This window comes from Jatropha curcas, chromosome 6 (genome assembly GCF_041381405.1).
Source record: "Jatropha curcas cultivar XTBG-Jc1 chromosome 6, XTBG_Jcur_1.0, whole genome shotgun sequence".
NCBI lineage: Eukaryota > Viridiplantae > Streptophyta > Magnoliopsida > Malpighiales > Euphorbiaceae > Jatropha > Jatropha curcas.
The window spans coordinates 22,475,422-22,495,971 of record NC_143156.1 but is presented as its reverse complement, the minus strand read 5'-3'; the positions used below and the strand labels follow the sequence as shown (position 1 = coordinate 22,495,971).

General features: G+C 31.1%; 2 protein-coding genes across 2 annotated transcripts; one reads left to right on the top strand and one right to left on the bottom strand.

Annotated features, from left to right (window-relative positions):
* Positions 1-2,665: 2,665 nt before the first annotated feature.
* LOC105634663 (uncharacterized) lies at positions 2,666-6,351 on the top strand. Its single transcript, XM_020679496.3, has 3 exons — positions 2,666-2,827; positions 2,913-2,960; positions 3,606-6,351. The coding sequence occupies exons 2-3, from the start codon at positions 2,927-2,929 to the stop codon at positions 6,077-6,079; spliced, it is 2,508 nt and encodes an 835-aa protein (XP_020535155.1). The 5' UTR covers positions 2,666-2,827; positions 2,913-2,926; the 3' UTR covers positions 6,080-6,351.
* Positions 6,352-16,349: 9,998 nt separating this feature from the next.
* On the bottom strand, positions 16,350-17,070 carry LOC149495727 (uncharacterized). The gene is made up of 2 exons (XM_089722385.1): positions 16,638-17,070; positions 16,350-16,530 (listed from the first exon to the last, which is right to left on the bottom strand). Exons 1-2 carry the CDS (start codon positions 17,056-17,058, stop codon positions 16,502-16,504), a joined length of 450 nt encoding a protein of 149 aa, XP_089578511.1. The 5' UTR covers positions 17,059-17,070; the 3' UTR covers positions 16,350-16,501.
* Between the last annotated feature and the right edge of the window lie 3,480 nt (positions 17,071-20,550).

Here is a 20,550-nt window from a genome sequence, read left to right as displayed (position 1 = left end):
TTAAGGAAACAAAAATCAATTTAATCAAGGGTTCAATCTACAAATTATACAGAAATCAAATCTCATTCTCAATGAGGATTGAATATTTGAAATTATTCTTGGATTAAAAATAAAATAAAAAAAGACAAATAAAGAGATTAAAGATCTAAAGCCTCACTTGATGTTTGTTAGAGAAATCCCTTAATTTACTACTGCTTCTTCTTCTTCTTGAATGGTGACGGTATATAAAAGCTCAAAAGAAGAAATAGTAAAATGAAGAGAGAAATTTTTTTGGTTAGGAAGTTGCACTTAACTGGGTTGAGAAGGGGAAGTTTATTCATATACGGCTAGGTAAGTAGAGTTTCTTCTCGGGAATTTGTTGCTTTGTGCAAACTAAACAAGTCCACAATCTTTATTTCCCGAGGACTACAACTTTCCCTCCTTTCTTATTCCCAACCAAATGTTACCTAAGAAGAAGAAAGGTCGTAGCAAATTTTAGATAACAATTATTAAGAAGGAAAAAGATTGTGGGAAATTTCGAAAATAATTTTTTTAAAAAATCTAAAGAGATGCTCAAATAGTATACATTTTCTTTTTTCAAAGGAAGTGCCACGTCAGCTCATAGGAAAAAACATAATTATCCATTATTTATAATAATGATTGTAGTCTTAGCTTCTTTTTTAGAAAAGGATAATACTTTAAGTTTTTCGTTTTTCATTTTACCTTTCTAAGTTTGATTACCTTAATTCTTTTGTTACGAGGCATTTACTTATAATGAAATACCATTAATCTTTTAATATTCCCTTTGTTTTATTAAAAGTGGCACAATTTTAATTTTTTTTTTTCAATTTTATTACTTCACCCTTATCTTTTGACATCTCCACCAAAGTCTCGTTCAATATTTATTGTTTTGACTAGAGTCAAAAGGTCATTTCCAATTACAGTATTTGGTTATGTGATATTTATAGTAGATAATAACTTTAGATGTTAAGGAAATATTTTATGAAATGTTACCTATTGACATCTATTAGTGTTTAATAATAATTAACTAAACTTTTTAAAATTACTTTACATTTAATAGTTAAACAAACAATTATGTTTACTGGACACTTCGACTCTGTTCAGTAGCTATTTTATCAGTTATTATCTATCTTAGTAGTTACAACTGTTTTATTAGTGTTTCATGAAACGTTATAGAAATAATGTTTCATATTCTATTTTTTCAAACCCTAAACATTAATATAAATACTAGACTACCAAACACTATAAATAATATAGATAGTGTTTTTCTCAAAACACAAAATGCTACATTAAAAGTTATTGTCAAATATAACCTTCTACTTTTAACCATTATATAAATATCTAACACTAATAATTAATGACTAATGAAATAGATAGCAATTACTACAACATCTTACAACTATTAAAATAACTAATTTTGCTAAACAGATCTAAGTAATCATTATCCCCCATCATTTTTTATCTGTTGTTTAAAGTTTTTACATGATGATCATTCTATTCGAAAATTATAGTTCCAATTTAAGAATTGTTAGTTAAATTAATTTAACTAAATTTTTTTTTCTTATTTTTCTATATTTTCCCTTAAAAACCATAAAGATTATATATTAATGATTATTTGCTACTTTCAAAATAGGATGAATTATTAGTATATACAAATTTTAAAATTAATTATATTAAGACATTCACTATTTAATAAATTTAATCAATATTAGTTAGTCACATGATTATTATACAAAGGTGTATGAGAAAGTGAAAAAAAAACCATTTTTTAAAAATACAAGTGAGACTATTATTTTGAAAAACTCATGAGATAAACTAGGATTATTTGAAGGGATTACTTAAATTATAACACAATGCAACTTAATTAATTATAATATAATTACTTTGATATAAATAATTTTGTTTATTAGTTTGCCATTGAAAAGTCCATTTTGTCTTTAGATTCTTTTTCTTCATGGTTTCAATTCTCTAATTTAATGCTGAAAATCAAAATTTATCGGAAGCTTGATCTAAGCTTAATTAAGATGAAGACAATATAGATTTTTAAGAAATTTTAAAAGATAAATAGTATTTAAGAACGTAAGTTGCACGTGTATATTCATTGAAAATAGTTGATATTTAACTTATAGCATTTGTAATATGATCTATTGTATTTATTTCAAAATGAGCAAAATCAAGTGCTTATATCCTACTATTTACAGATAATAAAACTAACCTTATCCAAATTTTAGAACTAATTCAACAAGCTAGCAAGAAAGATTTACTGATTTGATCATAACAAGAGAAATACATAAGAAAAATTGAAAGGAAAGAAAATTAAAATTAAGCAGTAGGAAACTAACTGTTATAAAATTGAAGATTTTTCTCGAATTTACAATCTAAGTTGGTCTTAGCTTCTTATCTATACTAATAAATAAATAAATCATCAATTTAATACTGAAGAATATATGAGAAATTATGAAAAAAATATTTCATCTTTATTGATTTTAAATGTCAATTTGTAGCCTTCCGTTCAAGATTTTATATATATATATATATTGTAATAGGAATCCTAATTTACTAATAATTCCTAATTAAAATATAACAAAACTTTTCCAATAGGATTATAACTCCTAATTATTTTAATATTTGACGAGTATAAAATCGGATTGAGGTTAAAGTCAAAAAAAGAAAAAAGGAAAAAAAAAACATAAATCTTCTCTGTTTTCCAAAACCCTACTGCAACGTCGCAGCCCGTTAATTTTCTGTCATTCTGCTTCTTTGTCGTCCCTCAATCTATTGGGCGCTACACTCTCTCTCTCTCTCTCTCTCTCTCTCTGTTATCACAGTATGATTCAATCAGAAAACCTTGTTTTGAATTTTTTTTTCCCGAAATTTCTTTGACGCTTAGCTTTGATTTTTGGCTTTCACAGGTAATTGTGCTTCTATGAAGAGTTATAAATTAATGGCTCCGGCTAAAGGTAGGTTTGCTTCTCCTGCTATGTTTTTTCTTTATTCAGTTCTGTTAATTTCCTGTTTTCGGTTTATCTATATGTGCTTGAGGATAGTGTTTTTGCCGTTTGTGTCTGGACGGCTTCAATACTTTTAATGATTACTAGGGACTGTATTAATGTTGATTTTATAGCCATAGCTGCCATTATATTGTTGTACTGTGCTTCTAGTTTTTCCTTACATGGTGCCATTATATATACATGTATAGATACACACACACATAAGCAGCCTTCCCCGGCATTTACAAAGATGTTTTCCATAGCTCGAATTCATGACCTCTGCGTCACAAGTGGAGTATCTCCTCTGAACAGTTTTCTTTTATGTTATAGTGAATTTATTTATGCTATTTTAGGATGAAATTTCTAACTAGAAATTTTGATATGATTTTAGTTTGGATTACTTGAATGAAAGGATAGCAAATTTAGATTAATTAAAATAATTAATGGAGAATGGATTTGTGATTGTGATCGAAAACTTATTTGAGGTAGAGGTGCAATAACAATATCGATGGGTATTTCAGAGTCTGCAGTGTTTATGTTTGTTTATAATTTCAGTGACAGGAAAGGTTGATATTTTGCATGATGAGGCGTGAAATCCTGGAATTGTATCTACAGGTGCTTGTTCTTTAACCATTGTGGAACTTTCAGTGGTAGGTACCAAAGCTGCTCAGCAGTCTTCAACAGTTATAGAAGATTCAATTGTAAAGGGCAGATTTGTTGGTAAGGAAGCTGCTGTCACGCTGAATGATGAAAATTTAAATCCCAGAATTGAAGCAGCTTTGGAGGGGGCACATACTGCTGATTCTGTGGAGGGTCCTATATATTCAGTTCTAACGGCAAAAGATCCCATTAATGTTGCGACCTCCAAACCTTTGGATGAACGAACTCAAGATGCTGTGGATGGGAAAGTGGTATTAATGGACACCAAAGAGATTACATGTCCTAACTTTGAAAGTATGGACACTGACGCTTTTAATGAAAATTTTTGTTTTTCAGTGGAAGAACTGCAGGCATCATTTGAGACAGCCAGTGGAAGAACTGAAAATCACTATGATGCATTTGCAGATGTGCAATCTTCACGACAGCCAACACTAGTTGTTGTTGAGCAACGACTTGGTGATGTTGCAGCAACAGATAACAAGGTGCTTCTGAATTCTGAAGAAAACAGGAAATTATTAATTGAAGAGTGCTCAGATCATAGCACAGTAGGTTTAAATTCAACAACTTCATGTCATTCTGCTCAAGCTGAAAATTATACAAATCCTAATTTTAAAGGTCCTGTTGATGCACATCTGGATGGTTTCTTAGCTTCCTCAGGAAATGATCAGCATATAAAGTTTGAGATAGATACCGAAATTACTTCAACGAACAAGGATAAAGTTTTAATTTTGGCTGCTGTTGTTGCAGAGCCTTCTGAAAAAGGCCAAGAGTTGAAGCTGAAAGAAAGCTTAGATAAGAATGTACGTGATACTCTTCAGGCTGATTCAAACATAGGGCAGTTGATGGTTGCTCAAGAACAAGTTGCTCATTTTGAGCAACTTGGAGACGAAGGTAACAAGGCAACAGAACGGAACTTTGACGCTGAGGCAGTTTTCATGAGTGCAGAAATAGGTATACTAAAGGACACTTATGATAAAATAAAACTTCAGGTGGTAGAAAACTCTGAAATCCGAGATGAATCAAGTAAAAGAGATGGCGAGGACAAATCCATGCTTGCTGGTTTATTTGAACCTGGTAAATTGGTGGCTAATATGAAAGCATTAGCACAATTGCCAGCTGGTGGGGCTGATCAACCAGAGCTTGTCATTGCCAAGTCACAGCTGCTGGCCTTTTATCGTTTGAAGGGTTATTCTCAGCTGTCTGAATTTTGTGGAGGATTATCAGAGAAAGTGGACAATTTACAGTTTGCAGATGAAGTTGTGCCTACATCTCCTGTTTATGAGGATGATGGGCATATTTCATCTCGTCAAGAGGTTTTACAAACTCAAAGAAGCTCATACAACAAACGTAAGCATAATATTGAACTTAGTCATAATTACTTAGTTTCACCATCTGGGAAGAAGCAAAAATGCTCTGATTCCTTGGCTGATGAGTCGGCTATGCCAAAAGGAAGGAAAACCATCTCGCTTGCAAAAGTCTCAACAACTGTACCTCCTTTACCAAAGCCTTCCATCAAGGTTGGTGAATGCATCTCTAAAGCTGCTAGCCTGATGACTGGGTCTCAGTCTATAGTGAAGGCTAATAGCCAAAAGCAAGGTAGCAACAGTTATGGCATTGCTTGGGATGGGTCTGATATTTCTTTCCAGAATAATCAGGATGCTGAGATGAGAAGAATGACTGTTCCAACAGAATCCTCATCACTTAATGAATTGTTGTTACAACTTAACATGGCAGCACAAGATCCATTAACAAGCAGCAGTTTTTTGACCACGATTGTTAGTTTTTTCTCAGATTTTAGGAACTCAGTGATTATGGAACAGCATGATAAAGTTGGTGATAAAAGGAAGCATCCAATTGGTGTTTCTCCTGAAACATTCAAATTTGGTTATCCTGAAACGTTCGAATTTGAGGATATAGGTGACACTTATTGGACAGACCGGATTATTCAAAATGGTTCTGATGAACAACCATTGTGTGGAAGTAGAAATCTTGATCATCTATTTGTGCGTATGGAGTTGGACAAGCCTGCTAGTAATTCCAATATTAGAAAGCGGTATTCTGATGGCAATTCTGGTCAATCAGCTAAGAAACAAGCTGGTTACTTAGATGAGAAGGCACCAGCAGAACTTGTAATGCATTTTCCTGTGGTGGATTCTGTTCCTTCAGAAATAATCCTGAATAAGATGTTCAGGCACTTTGGGCCAATAAAAGAATTAGAGACAGAAGTAGACAAGGATACCAACCGTGCCAGAGTTGTTTTCAAGAAGTGTTCTGATGCAGAAGCTGCTTATGGTAGTGCTCCAAAATTCAACATTTTTGGTTCGATTCTTGTAAATTACCAGCTCAACTATACTATATCTGTGCCATTTAAAAGTGAACCAGTAGCCACATTCCAAGAGGAAGATGCAACACTTTTTCTGCAGTACTGAAAAGGTAGATCTGATTTAGATGTTAAAAGTAAAATATTTTTCAGCTGGACGCAAATTTCCAATCTACCATCCTGTCACTTGATTTCTCATTTTAAAGAAATTGCTCCTACCGCATGTTCTAGTGTCTCAGGTCTTTTCTCTTGCATTGTGGGCTGAGGTCCAAATGCTGGCAAAATTGTTACTTTAGTTAAGGTTTCAAAATTATTTGGGTTAATTACAATGTAGTCCCTAGATTCTTTCCAAATACATTAGTGAATACTTTTTGGTTCCTACATTATATTCTGTTACACTTTAAGGTTCAACTTCACTATGTATTAACAAATTTGAAGGAAAATAACTTTTATTTTTGAAGAGGAAGTTAGTTTTGGAAAAGACAAAGGAAAAGTTACTTCCAAATTTCACAAACTATACATGCTATTAATGTCTTCTTACTATAATGAAAGTATGAAATGAAAACATATAAATATATGTTTTTGTTTTTATATATAAATTTCTCATGAGTAATGAGTATCAACTAATCTTGTCTCAATGTTCATGATCCTTTACAAATATTTTTCTACGAATTGATTGTCATATTTTTGAAGAAATAGTCCATTAAATTCAAGTTTGCCTTTATACTTGAATCACTTCTTAAAGATTTATATCTCTGTAATGGAAATCATCAATATAATCTCTGTCGAAAGGCCTACGCGTTTACAAATTTCAGTACCGGACCTTATTTCGATTTGCGGCAAATGATCCAAACTCTATTTCCCTCGACTGTCTGCTGAGTTTCCTTATTTTGTTTCGGCTCCTGCAAAGAAAGTTGCTTCCAGCAAAGTGGCGGGTGAAAGGAGTGGCAAGTTATATGATAATGGATAATTTGGAAGTGAAGCCTATGTCTATGATATCTAGTATCACTTTTCTTATCAAGTTTAATATTACTGATCTTGGTTCTCTCCAAGACATGGATGTAAATTTCGGAGTGGACGAGGTATGTACGTTTACTTAATTTATTATTTAAGTTTTGTTATTTTAATTGGCTTAATTTACAAAAATATCTCCAAACATTGAGTGTTGTTGCAATATCAATATAAAATGATATTTATCTCCGTAAGATTCCAATTTTAAAACTTAAATATATTGCAACTTTAGATTCAAAATTTATCTAGACTTTGCAATATAATAATATCAAAATGGGACCTACCAAACTAGCTTCAGTTAACTTAATCTAAGCAACTAAAATTTGTCAAATGCACTGTTTTGATCGTTGCTTGAATCCCTAATTTCCTTTGCGGCTCCATCATCTTATTTTCGAGTTGCTGTTATACACTACAATGGCAACATGAAACCCTGGCTTGAGATAGGCATACCGAAGTCCTGCAGCTAACTGTCAAAATATGTAGATTATGGTCATATTTATTTGAGAGAATATCATATTAACCCCTAGAATTATCTCTTGTGCACTAGTCATTATAGCTCCACTGCATGCCTTATGTGGCCACATACTTTCATAGGTAGTGCTTTGTGTATTCCAGATATAGTAACTTGTCTTAAGCAGATTAATGTAATTAGAAGTTATGCAATTATTCGTTATTTCTGTAATATTTGTGAAAAAGTTGTAAAATTTTAGATTGATATTTTTATGATAAGAATGAATGAATTTTAAAGAATAGTCTAGTATGTAATTTACTTTTCTTGTAGGCTTATGAATTTTATTTATAATGGTTTGAGTGGTTTGATGAAGATTGATTTCATTTCTCTTCTAAAGTAAATTTTTTAAAAAATTTTGGAAATTTTTGAAACTATTATTAGGTAAAATATTAAATTGTTAAAATATAAATAATTTTAATTGAAAACTAAATCCCTTGTAATATGTTTATTGGGTTTGCTTTATAGTGAGATAAGTCGTGACATGTTTATATATAATTTAACTTTGAGTAATTCATTTAAAATACTCTGAATTTTGCGAGTTGTATTAATTGTATTTATTTTTAACTTAACCGTCTGGACATCTAAATTTGAAACTTATGTTATAATGACATCCCAATTTAAAATTTTGGTATAAAAAGTGACTAAAATAATTGTGGGATGACGGATGACATGAGTTAATTTAACCCAATTTGGATAAAATCTAAATGGCATCATTTCTTCTTTAAGTGAGAAATCCCTATATTTTTCCCTAGGGGTGTCAAAATGCTTATAAATAAATAAATCTTTATATTTATTTATATTAAATATTAAAATAAAAAACAATTTATTCATCTTAAAAATAAAATACTTTTATTTATTTATATAATATTGACAAACAAGTAATGATTCCCCAAAAATAAAATGACGCCGTAATGAATAAAACTTATTTTTATAAGACATTTAACCTGAGTATAAACAAAATTTCATGCTAAAAAAATGACAAAATAAAAACTTAAAATTATAATTTATGCTTATAACTAACTAAAATTTATTATGTTACTTGTTTTTTATGAATTTAAATTCCTAACTAATAATATTAGTTAGGGCGTTGTTAAACAATGAATTTTTAGTTAACTTGACTATAAGAGAGAGTACAGGTCTAAAAAAAATAATATTTTATTCTTTAAATTGGATACAATTTGAAATTAGGTTGCTATTATAATTGAAATTGAAATTTAGGGTACTAGAAGAAAAAAGTTGAATTTAGAGTACAATTAAAATTACTTGCAAAATTTGGGATAGTTTTTAATGATTTGGCCATTTTAATCAAATTAAGAACTAGTCTGATTCCATAATTACTTTAGGGATAAGATTTGGTACAAGACTATTAAATTAATATTTGATTTTTCTCGGGACAAAATTTGAGACGATTTTCGAAAACATGACGGGATTCTCACAGTCCCGTGCGCACCCGAGCATAAACCTTATAAGATGATGAAATTATTTGAGAACCGAAAGGAGAAGAGTAAAAAAATAAGCAACCTATTTGTTTTTGAAATTACAAAAAAAAAAAAAAAAAAAGGAATTGCGTATTAGAATTTTCAACTAAGAAATTTTAATGTGATTCATTTGCGTTTTACAAATTTCACCTTAAACTCAAAATATAAATCGTTTTAAATCGTTTTAAAATAATTATTTTACGCTAAAATATAGTAAATAATTTTTTTTTTCAATTTTACTTTTATCTATATTGGATGCTTCCTCGTCTCAAAATATAAGTCATTCTAGAATGATTATTTCGTTTCAAAATATAAATTGTTTTAAATATTTTACGAAGTAATAAATGATATTTTTCCAATATTATCTTTATTTATAATAGTACTAGATATTCTTGATTTTGAGATAAATAATAATTTGGTCAATTTACTCTTGATTTTATTATAATTTTGGTAAAACTAATTGCTTACTTAATCCTTATGCAAAAACCTTACATGACATATATTTAGAGTCACTCTTTTTTTTTTCCAAAATATAGTAAATGGTTTTTCTTTTCAATTGCACCCTTATTTATATTTGATACAATAATTATTTTCATAAGTTACTCTTAGTTTTATGATAAAGAGTAATTTTGGTCAAATTATCTTAGGTTTTGTTATAATTTAGGGAAAATTAATTGTTTTCTTATTTTTTTGTGCAAAAACCTTAAATGACTCATATTTTCGGATAGAAAAAATATTTATTAAGATAGAGTGTGTAAATATTTTTAATTTTAAAATTTTATTTTCTCTTCTCTAAAACTACACGTGCAATTCATTAAAGTATAATTTAGTGGTAAATGCATATATATACAATCCAACAATAGATCCAAGTTGGAATCCCCTCCCCAATACTAAAAAAAAAAAAAAAAACTACACGTACAATTTAAAAATTGAAGGTAAGATAAATAATTACTACTCAATCCGTCATCAGCCAAAAATCTTATATATATATATATATATATATTAGTATATTTTGATATGAAGGAATCATCAATTAATTAATGTAGTTACTAGGTTTGACTCTTCCTTTTCTTCATTTACTTACAACTGTTGGAAATGAACAATTAAACAACTAATTAATCGTAAGTTTGTACAAATAAATGTAGATAAAATCCAAAAGCCAACAATTAATTACTTGGTTTGACAACCATTCGTTTTCCCATGTACATCAACCTTTCGTTTTCCACATCTGATCATGTATATATAATCAGTCGCAGAACATAAAAGCCAACCTTCCTATAATTATATTTTGCCCAGTCTCTAAAAACCTGAAGTCTCATGGCAACTTCAAATCTCAATTCCAAACTCAGTTTAAAGCTTCTGATAGACAAAATGGCCAAAGAGTCATTTTTGCAGAAGCAGGAAAGGATTTCGTTGATTTCCTTTTCACCCTCATGTCATTGCCCTTAGGAACTGCAATTAGACTCTTAACAGAGAAAAAGAATTCAATGGTGGGTTGCCTAGGCAAGCTTCATGAAAGCATTGAATCCTTAAGTGAAACGTTTCTTCAACCAACCCAAAACAAAGCATCAATTTTAATGCCAAGACTTCCCATTTTCTGCTAGTTATTATCAAAGCCCTTTCTTATGGTCCAACACCAAGGAGTCTCTCGATATATATGCTTGCTTATGTAGTGATTTATTTAACAAGGACCTTGTTAAACTCTCAGCAATTGAGTAATGAGTAAATTGTGAATTAACCCTTTGTAGGTTTAATTGAGAATATTTATATTGGTGGAAAGATAATCATGGTTGGATAAGGATAATGGGAATCCTAGTTTATATGTTAGTTAGATTTTATTTGTGTGTGTGTTAATATATATGTTTATACTCTAACAGAAATTAAATTATGTTTAAATTAATATATATGTGTGTTAAAATTTTAAATCTTAGCATTTCTATCTTATTGAGCTGAACGATTAAAAAGTGATATTAAAAATGGAATGTTGAATGCTTAAAATTATTTGGTAAACAAGATAGCTGAATTATCTTAATAAATATATTTTTACATTTGACCTTCTATTTCAACTAAATTCAATTTCAACTAAATTTATTTAAATTGAATTTAGTTGAGCTTTCTTTTTAAATTAACTTATTTAATTTATTTATATTAAAAATTAATTAATTAAATAAATAAATGTAACCTAAATCTTCATTTACATCTAAAGTCCATATTAATAAATTAATCAATTTAATTTGAAGCCCATGACTACATTACTAATAAATTACTACATTTATCCGAAAAAGATAGTCCATCTTTTCTTTTTATTTATCCAAAAATATAGTTCATTTCTCTTTTTTATATTATAGTTAATCCTGAAATTGTTTAGTATACCCTTATTAAATTTTTTAGTTAGTGATTTTTGGGACAAGGGAGTAATAATTAAAATTTTCTTTCGTTAATTTTGACTCCAAACATCTTGGAGAGAGAGAAGAATTTGTTAGCATTGATATGCGTGCGTGAGTGTGCCTATTTATGGTGTGAAATTGATATGTGTGCTTATCCGTAGCGTGGAAAAGTTCTTTTTGGCTACATTAAATGGTGGCTCTATGAAAGGAGTAGTGACTTGCATGGTTATGAATAATTTGCATGGTTCTCTTCAAGAGAAGGAGGTTGATACTGGGGTCAGTGAGGTATGTATGTTTAATTAATAGATATATTAATATACTAATAAATTAATAAATGTAGTAAAACTAAAATTAATGTAAAAATTATATTATGTATTTTTAGAAAATTAATAAATCTCAATCATTTTCTTAATTGTTGAGAAAAGAACAAATATTGCTATTAGAGTAAAACGGATGAAGTTATATATATATATATATATATATATATATATATATATATATATATATATATATAATTTTAAAGTAAAAAATATTTTAAAATTGCTGAGTTGGCATTCTACTTTTGCGGCATTTGCTTTTTCCTTTTTTTATAAATTTTCTCTATTTTTAATGTATTTATTTCATTTGTTTTGTTGTTTTAAAACTTACAAACTATTTATTATAATGAGATATAGATATAGACAATTATGATTTTGAAATTTTATTTTGTTTAGTATTTTGTTACGATTATCCATCTTACATGTTAAATAGATATGTAATAAAATATTTCTTCTCTCATATTTGATCAAAACTCCTCTACGTTAAACGCTAAAGGACTCTCTCTCATTTTTTTTTTTCCTCTCTAAACCAATATCGTGTTTAATTTCCATTGGAGCATCATCATCCCTGGCTTCTGGCTTCACAACATTAGGATTAGGAATCAGGCTTCTTATCATTCGTATTGGAAATCGTCGAAGAATTAAAGAATTAGTGGAGGCCCAAAATCATCTACTGAAAGTAAATTGGCCTTCTTTCTTTCTAGCCATCAACCGGAATTTGCAAAGTTTTCAGAATAGTAGTCTATACATGAGTAGTGATTTCTTTTATGAATTTAAAATTATAATATAAAATACAATTTCTAGTCTTTATTCACTGATTCTTTTATACTGTATTATGCTGCAATATGTGTTAATAATTAATCTCAAACAATTCCACAATAACCTAGATCGTGCAAACCACTAGATTCAACAAAATAGATTGAATAAGAAAAGGTTGCGTACCTGACATCGTTGTTTGTCGATCTTGATGTGTAGAATTAGGTTTGCAGCCTTCCAGAGAATTGAAGAATCGATTTAGCGGAAGCAATACGAAAGGAACGTAAAACTGAATCGTATTCAACTCCTCTAGGGACCACGACCTTTATATACCTGTAGGGTTAGTACAATTCCTATTTCGGTCCTTTAACGAAATAGGAATTATATAATGGTCTCTACACTTAATATCTATAATTAGTTGATACCTCAATAGTCAATTATTCACAATCAAAACCACATTTAAAATTGACTTTACAATTGGACTGCTGTACATATTTAATTTTACATATTAAGCCCACAATAGAAAATTAAATCCAACAATCTCCCACATGGGCGAACATATGTTAAATAAAATACATACACCAAAATGAGCTCAACAAACGCAGTCATACAAGGTATCCAAAAAAACAATCTCGTCCATTAGTTACATTGATAAAGAGCTGAAGAAACATTCGCCATAGATCTCATGACTAAGTTCATCATCAACTACATTACCAATATCCCTAAATGACATAGATTCATTATAGAAGTGTAGCATGAAAACTACATGCAATGTGATCATCATGTCTGTTTCCAACTGGTCACCAACAAAAGTGAGATCAAGCAAAACAATAATAGTAATACAGAGGGTAACCATCAACCAAAATGAGTACTCAACAAAATTTCATAATAAAACATATCCAAAACAAAATAGAGCATTCAAAAACATAATGCATACATAAAGAGCAAACTCCCACTAAAACTAGACAGTCTCAAACAAAACGATACCCATATGAGCGGTGTGCTCATGGAAAACTTTCGGTATCACTGCCTTTGTAAGCGGATCCGCAATCATAGAGTTTGTTCCAATATGCTCTAAGGATATCTGTCCACTCTGTACCCTCTCCTTCACAGCCAAGAACTTAATCTCAATGTGTTTTGATCGAGAAGAGCTCCTGTTGTTGTTGGAGAATAAAACGGCTGACCTACTGTCACAATACAACTTCAGTGGTCTTTCTATTCCACCTACTACACGCAGCCCAGTGACAAGGTTTCTCAGCCAAATAGCTTGATTGGATGCCTCATAAGATGCTACAAATTCAGCTTCCATGGTGGAGGTTGCTACTAGAGTTTGTTTCACACTCTTCCAAGAAATAGCACCGCCAGCCAATAGAAAAACGTAGCCAGATGTGGATTTTCTACTGTCTTGGCATCCAGCGAAATCAGAATCAGTATACCCAATGATCTCAAGCTGATCTGATCTCCTATATGTGAGCATATGTCCCTTAGTCCTCTGAAGATATCTCATGACTCTTTTGGCTGCTTTCCAATGATCCATTCCTGGATTGCTGAGATATCTACCTAACATGCCAACTATAAAAGAAATGTCTGGACGAGTACAAACTTGAACATACATAAGACTTCCTACAGCTGACGCATAAGGAACCTTTTGCATTTCCTGAATTTCAAGTTCACTCTTTGGACATTGTTGATTACTGAATTTATCACCTTTTGCAATAGGGGTATCCAATGGTTTAGAATTCTGCATACTAAATCTCTTGAGCACTTTATCAATATAGCTCTTTTGTGATAATCCAAGAATACCTCGAGAACGGTCTCGATGTATCTGAATCCCTAAAACAAAAGAAGCTTCACCTAAATCTTTCATCTCAAAATGCTTTGAAAGAAAAACTTTGGTTTCATGCAGCAAGACTTTACAATTAGTAGCAAGAAGTATGTCATCCACATATAAGACCAAAAAGATAAACCTACTCCCATTGAACTTATGGTACACACAATTTTCAACAGCATTTGCCTCAAAACCAAACGAGACAATTACTTGGTTGAACTTAAAGTACCATTGACGAGAAGCTTGCTTGAGTCCATAAATGGATTTCTTTAATTTGCATACCAGATGTTTTGGATCTCCAATTACAAAATTTTCTGGTTGCACCATATATATTGTTTCATCAATGTCGCCATTGAGAAACGCAGTCTTAACATCCATTTGATGAAGCTCAAGATCAAGATTTGCAACTAAGGCCATGATTGTCCTAAAAGAATCCTTCGAAGAAACTGGAGAGAAGGTTTCTTTATAGTCAATCCCTTCCTTTTGAGTAAAGCCTTTTGCTACAAGACGTGCTTTATATCTTTCCACATTACCTTGAGAATCCCTTTTGGTTTTAAATATCCATTTGCAGCCAATGGGTTTCTTTCCTTCAGGTAATTGAACAAAATCCCAAACTTGATTGTCTTGCATAGACTTATACTCTTCGTTCATTGCCTCAATCCACTTATGAGAGTCAGAACTCTGCATGGCATGATAGAAACTAACTGGATCATCATCTATCATGTCTACAGTATCCTCATGTTCCTGAAGAAACACTATATAATCATCTGGAATAGCACTTCTTCTCTCCCTAGTGGATCTCCTCAAAGGCATTTGAACAGGCTCTAATTCTTGAGGTTGTTGAATTTGTTCTTGAGAAAGAATAGCATTGTCTTGAATTGGATCTTGAATAGCGACAGGAGCAACTGGAGTCTGTACGCTATCAGAAACAACAAAAGGAATGAGAACCGAATCATCCTTACTTGGTTCCTCTTCAAAGACAATGTTTCTTTCTTTATTTCTCCCTCCAAAATCAACATCCTCAAAAAATGTTGCAATTCTCGTTTCAAAAAAAGTTCTGGAAGTAGGATTATAAAACTTGTAACCCCTAGACCGCTCAGAATATCCAACAAAGTAGCTGCTGATAGTTTTGGAGTCCAGTTTTGTTTCATTCGGCTTGTAAGGCCTTGCTTCAGCTGGACATCCCCAAACATGAAGATGCTTTAGACTAGGCTTACGTCCAGTCCAAAGTTCATAAGGTGTTTTAGCAATTGCTTTAGATGGAATCCTATTGAGAAGATAAGCTGCTGTCTTTAACGCTTCACCCCACAGAGACTCTGGTAAAGTAGAATGACTAATCATACTCCTTACCATATCCATAAGAGTCCTATTACGTCTCTCAGATACACCATTCATGCTGGGAGTACCAGGCATTATATATTGAGGGACAATTCCACATTCCTGTAGGAAGAGCGCAAAAGGTCCTGGACGTTGTTCGCCTGAACCGTCATATTTACCATAATATTCACCACCACGGTCAGATCGAACAAATTTAATCTTTTCCTAGTTGATTTTCAACTTCGGCTTTATAAGATTTAAACACGTCCAACGACTCAGATTTTTCATGAATGAGATATAAGTAACCATAACGAGAATAGTCATCAATGAATGATATAAAATATCTTTGGCCATTTCTAGCTGCAATATGGAATGGACCGCAAATATCTGTATGAATCAGTTCTAAAACATTGGATGATCGAATGGCACCTAGTCTCTTTTGTTTAGTCTGTTTTCCTTTAATACACTCAATACAAGAATCCAAACCTGTGTAATCAAGTGTATCTAAGATACCATCAGAAACAAGACGCTCAATTCTTGATTTGGATACATGACCCAAACGTCTATGCCAAAGTACAGCTGAGTTATCAATATTCAACTTTCTTTTGGTACCTCTTGTAGTAACATGCAGGGATTCATGATAACTAGTATCAATGTCTAACATATATAGATTATCACATTCATTCAAGCAACCAGTACCCAAAACTTTTGAATTCATAGATAAAGTAAATACACTGTCTCCAAAAGGACAATGAAAAGCAGATTTGTCCAAAAAGGAAACAGAAATCAAATTCCTTCTAAAAGAGGGAATAACAAAAGTATCTATAAGATCCAAAAAATAGCCAGTACTTAAACATAATCTAAAATGTCCAATTGCCTCTACTTCAACCAGATCGCCATTTCCCACATAGACGTATCTTTCACCGTCAGTTGGCTTTCTGTAGTTGAGGCAGCCCTGCAATGAAACACTTATATGAGCGGTAGCACCAGAATCCATCCAATAAGTGTTTTTAGGAGCTGAAGTTAAATTAACTTCACAACAGACTAAAACAAGGTACTTACCCCTCTTTGCAAGCCAAATAGCAAATTTAGGACAGTCCTTTCTCAAGTGATCCGTCTTTCCACAAAAGAAGCATTTTGGCACATAAGGCTTCTTTTGTACTGGATCTACAGCAGTAGCAGCAGCAGGTTTCTCAATAGCCTTTTCAACAGGCTTTGCAGAAGGCCTCTTTCTTTTCTTGTTCTTACCCTTCCCAGCTGAAGAAACAAAATGAGCACTCTCTCTTTTGTTAGAATTCATCTTTTCCTCCTCATCAACACAATGAGAAATGAGCTCGTTAAGAGTCCATTTATTCGGCTGACAATTATAGGAAGTCCTAATTTGTCCATACTGAGAAGGAAGAGAATTCATAACCAAATGGACTAAAAGGTCATCTGGTAAAGCCATACCCAGCGCCTTCAGTCTCTTTGCAATCTGAGACATGCTAAGAATATGCTCCCGAACACCACCATTGCCAGTAAACTTCATGGAGGTTAATTTTCCTAAAAGTGTTCCCACTTCGGCTTTGTCATTCTTGACATAAGCCCTCTCCAGCTCGGCAAGATAGTTTTGAGCATTGTTCTTTTCAGCTGAGACAGAGTCTCGAACATGTTCTGGGACTCCTTTCTGCATGATCATTAGACCTAAGTGATTAGAACGCTCCCACTTCTCATACTGAACCCTTTGAACATCAGTGCTCGTATCAGTAAGAGGAGCAGGTTCGTCCATCCTGAATGCAAGATCCAAATCCATACAGCCCAGAAAGATCATAATATCTGATTTCCAAGACTCAAAATTTGATCCCTCAAGTTTAGGGACACAATCAGGATTAAATGACATGTTAGCTGACATCAGAGAAAATAAACAAATAGATAAGTATAAGCTCACAATCCACAAATGAAACAATTCACATAAGTAGAGATTAAAAAAATGGAAATAAGATACAGACACAACATTAATATTCTCATCTTTGGATGTAAAACATTAACTTGTAATTAGTATCTCAATGCAACAATCAAATATTGATAACATAGTCCTGACAAATAATAAATCTTTCTTTGGGCCGATATATAATTGTCATGGAAAATAATCAAACAATTATCACATATTTATTGCCAAACATGTATTCAAAACTCAGCCAGATAGCAACCTTCCTTTGGGCCGATTAACTATCCGCAACGAATTCTAATACACCTGTCTAATATTCTAAAATAAATCAATTCAAGCAATAGAGGTCACTTTGGTGACTTATTGATCAAATCAATTTATTTTAACAAATATCAAACACAATAGGGACTTAATCACTCCAAAATTTAATCTCAAGTCGACAAATTAAATCATTTAATTGTAATTAAAACAAAACAATTGCAATTAAATGAATTGATTGTCTAAATATTTAATAATCTAAAATTATTTAGTCCAAAAAAAAAAATTATAATCTAGTCTTTAAGTCACTAAATTAGAGACTAAGTTATAAAATTGGACTAAATAAATTTGAATAAATAAAGTTCGGGGTCTAAACGAAAGAAAACAGAAATTTAAGGGCCTAATACGAAAAAACAGAAGATTAGGGGCCTAATCTGAAGTTACAGGAAATTTAGGGACCTAATCTGAAGTTACAGAAACTTATAGGACTAATCTGAAGTTACAGAAAATTAAGGGACCAATATGAAATTACATAAAATTAAGGGACTAATATGAAATTTTCCAGGGACCTAATCGTAATTTTCCATCCCTAACCTTGACACAAAAACGAGCAGAGACAAAACAAAGAAAAAGGAACCAGGTCCGCCGCCAACTCTCTCCACCTGCCGTTCCAGCCCCTTTCGGCCGCCAACACCACCAGTTCCAACCGAAGACAAGCTCCAGTAGCCATTGGACGGTGAATGGCAGCCAAGGGAGTAAAAAAAAAACGGTGTTGAAATCACAAATCTCTAAACTGCAATTTCAAAACTAATTCGCCGGCAACAATGGAGGTTCTCAGGTGGGTTTTGAGGTGTTAAACCAACGGCAACCATGAAAAACACAATCTTTGTTCAATAACTCCCTAAAATCATCAATGGCGTTATACTCAAGCCAAGATTTCGATCAAAATCCACAAACCTATACTGTTTTTTTTTTTTTATTAAACAAAACCCTCTATCCGTAAACAGTAGGAAAAAAAAGAAAAAAAAAAAAACATTACGAAAATTAATCTAAAATCTAGCAATTATGCACAAGGCTCTGATACCACTTGTTAATAATTAATCTCAAACAATTCCACAATAACCTAGATCGTGCAAACCACTAGATTCAACAAAATAGATTGAATAAGAAAAGGTTGCGTACCTGACATCGTTGTTTGTCGATCTTGATGTGTAGAATTAGGTTTGTAGCCTTCCAGAGAATTGAAGAATCGATTTAGCGGAAGCAATACGAAAGGAACGTAAAACTGAATCGTATTCAACTCCTCTGGGGACCACGACCTTTATATACCTGTAGGGTTAGTACAATTCCTATTTCGGTCCTTTAACGAAATAGGAATTATATAATGGTCTCTACACTTAATATCTATAATTAGTTGATACCTCAATAGTCAATTATTCACAATCAAGACCACATTTAAAATTGACTTTACAATTGGACTGCTGTATATATTTAATTTTACATATTAAGCCCACAAAAGAAAATTAAATCCAACAATATATACTGCACATTTAGGTGTTTCGTGTATGAAACTTGGAGGAAAGAGTTGATTTGAAATCTTTTTTATTTTTTATTTTTTATTTTTTGGAGTTGAATAATTTATAGAAAAGACAAATTGCATGTATTTGCTGAGGAATTGGAGGATCATAGAGAAACTGCAAGTGGTGTCATAAAGAGTGGTCTTTTGGCTAACAAGCAATTGACTTATGTTTATACCTTAAGGGGTGAGAAACTCCCAATCTTTTCTTTTCTTTTCTTTTTTTTCCGCTCCAATCATTTTTATAATTTTATTAAAATAACTATATTCACAATTTTAAAATTATCAGTAAGTGATTTTAAAATTATTAAAATAACTATATAAATAATAGTTATATATATATTATTCATATTAAATTATTTGAATCATAAAACTTTATCAATAGTTTATCTATGATAAGATATAATGTTTAAATTGTTGGAATTATAAACTTTAATTAGAAACTAAACATGATTCTTTGAATTTTATAATTATTATCTATAACACAATAATTTAATAATGTAAAAACAGATCTTTAAATAATATACTAAATATAATTTATTAAATAAAATGTATAACAATAAATCAACTTTCAACCTGCGCAAAGCGCAGGCCTCCATCTATTATATATGTAATTCACAAGCAAAAAAAAAAAAAAAAATCTTCAAATAACTCGGCAATCTCTCCTTTAAGGATTTCTATTTTTCTTCGTTTACAATTTTTTTAATTTTTAAATATTATTTTTTTATATTTAATATAATATATACAATATCTAAAATTTTAAATAATTAATATATAAAAAAATTTTGAATTTTGAAATTAAAACTTTTGAAATTTTTTTTTGTTATATATATATATATATATATATATATACCTTAGTTCCAATGATTTGTTTCCAAATGGTTTTCTTCTTTTTTTTTTTCTTTTGTTGCTTTTCAATTCTATGAGTTTTGATTATTGTTTTCTTTATTTATTTCTTTATATATATATATATATATATATATATATATATATATATATATATATATATATATATATGTTCAATTCAGAGATATATCATTGTGTTTTTCTTCGATTGACCTTAATGCTAACTCTTTGATTTTTTTTTTCTTTTTCGGATTTTTAAACTTTTTAGCAATCCTTTATGGTTTTTTCTTTATTGTGCATCCCGTGTAGGTATTTTCTTATGTGTAGATATAAAAAATATCATGTGGAGATGAAAATGAAAGAAAAGC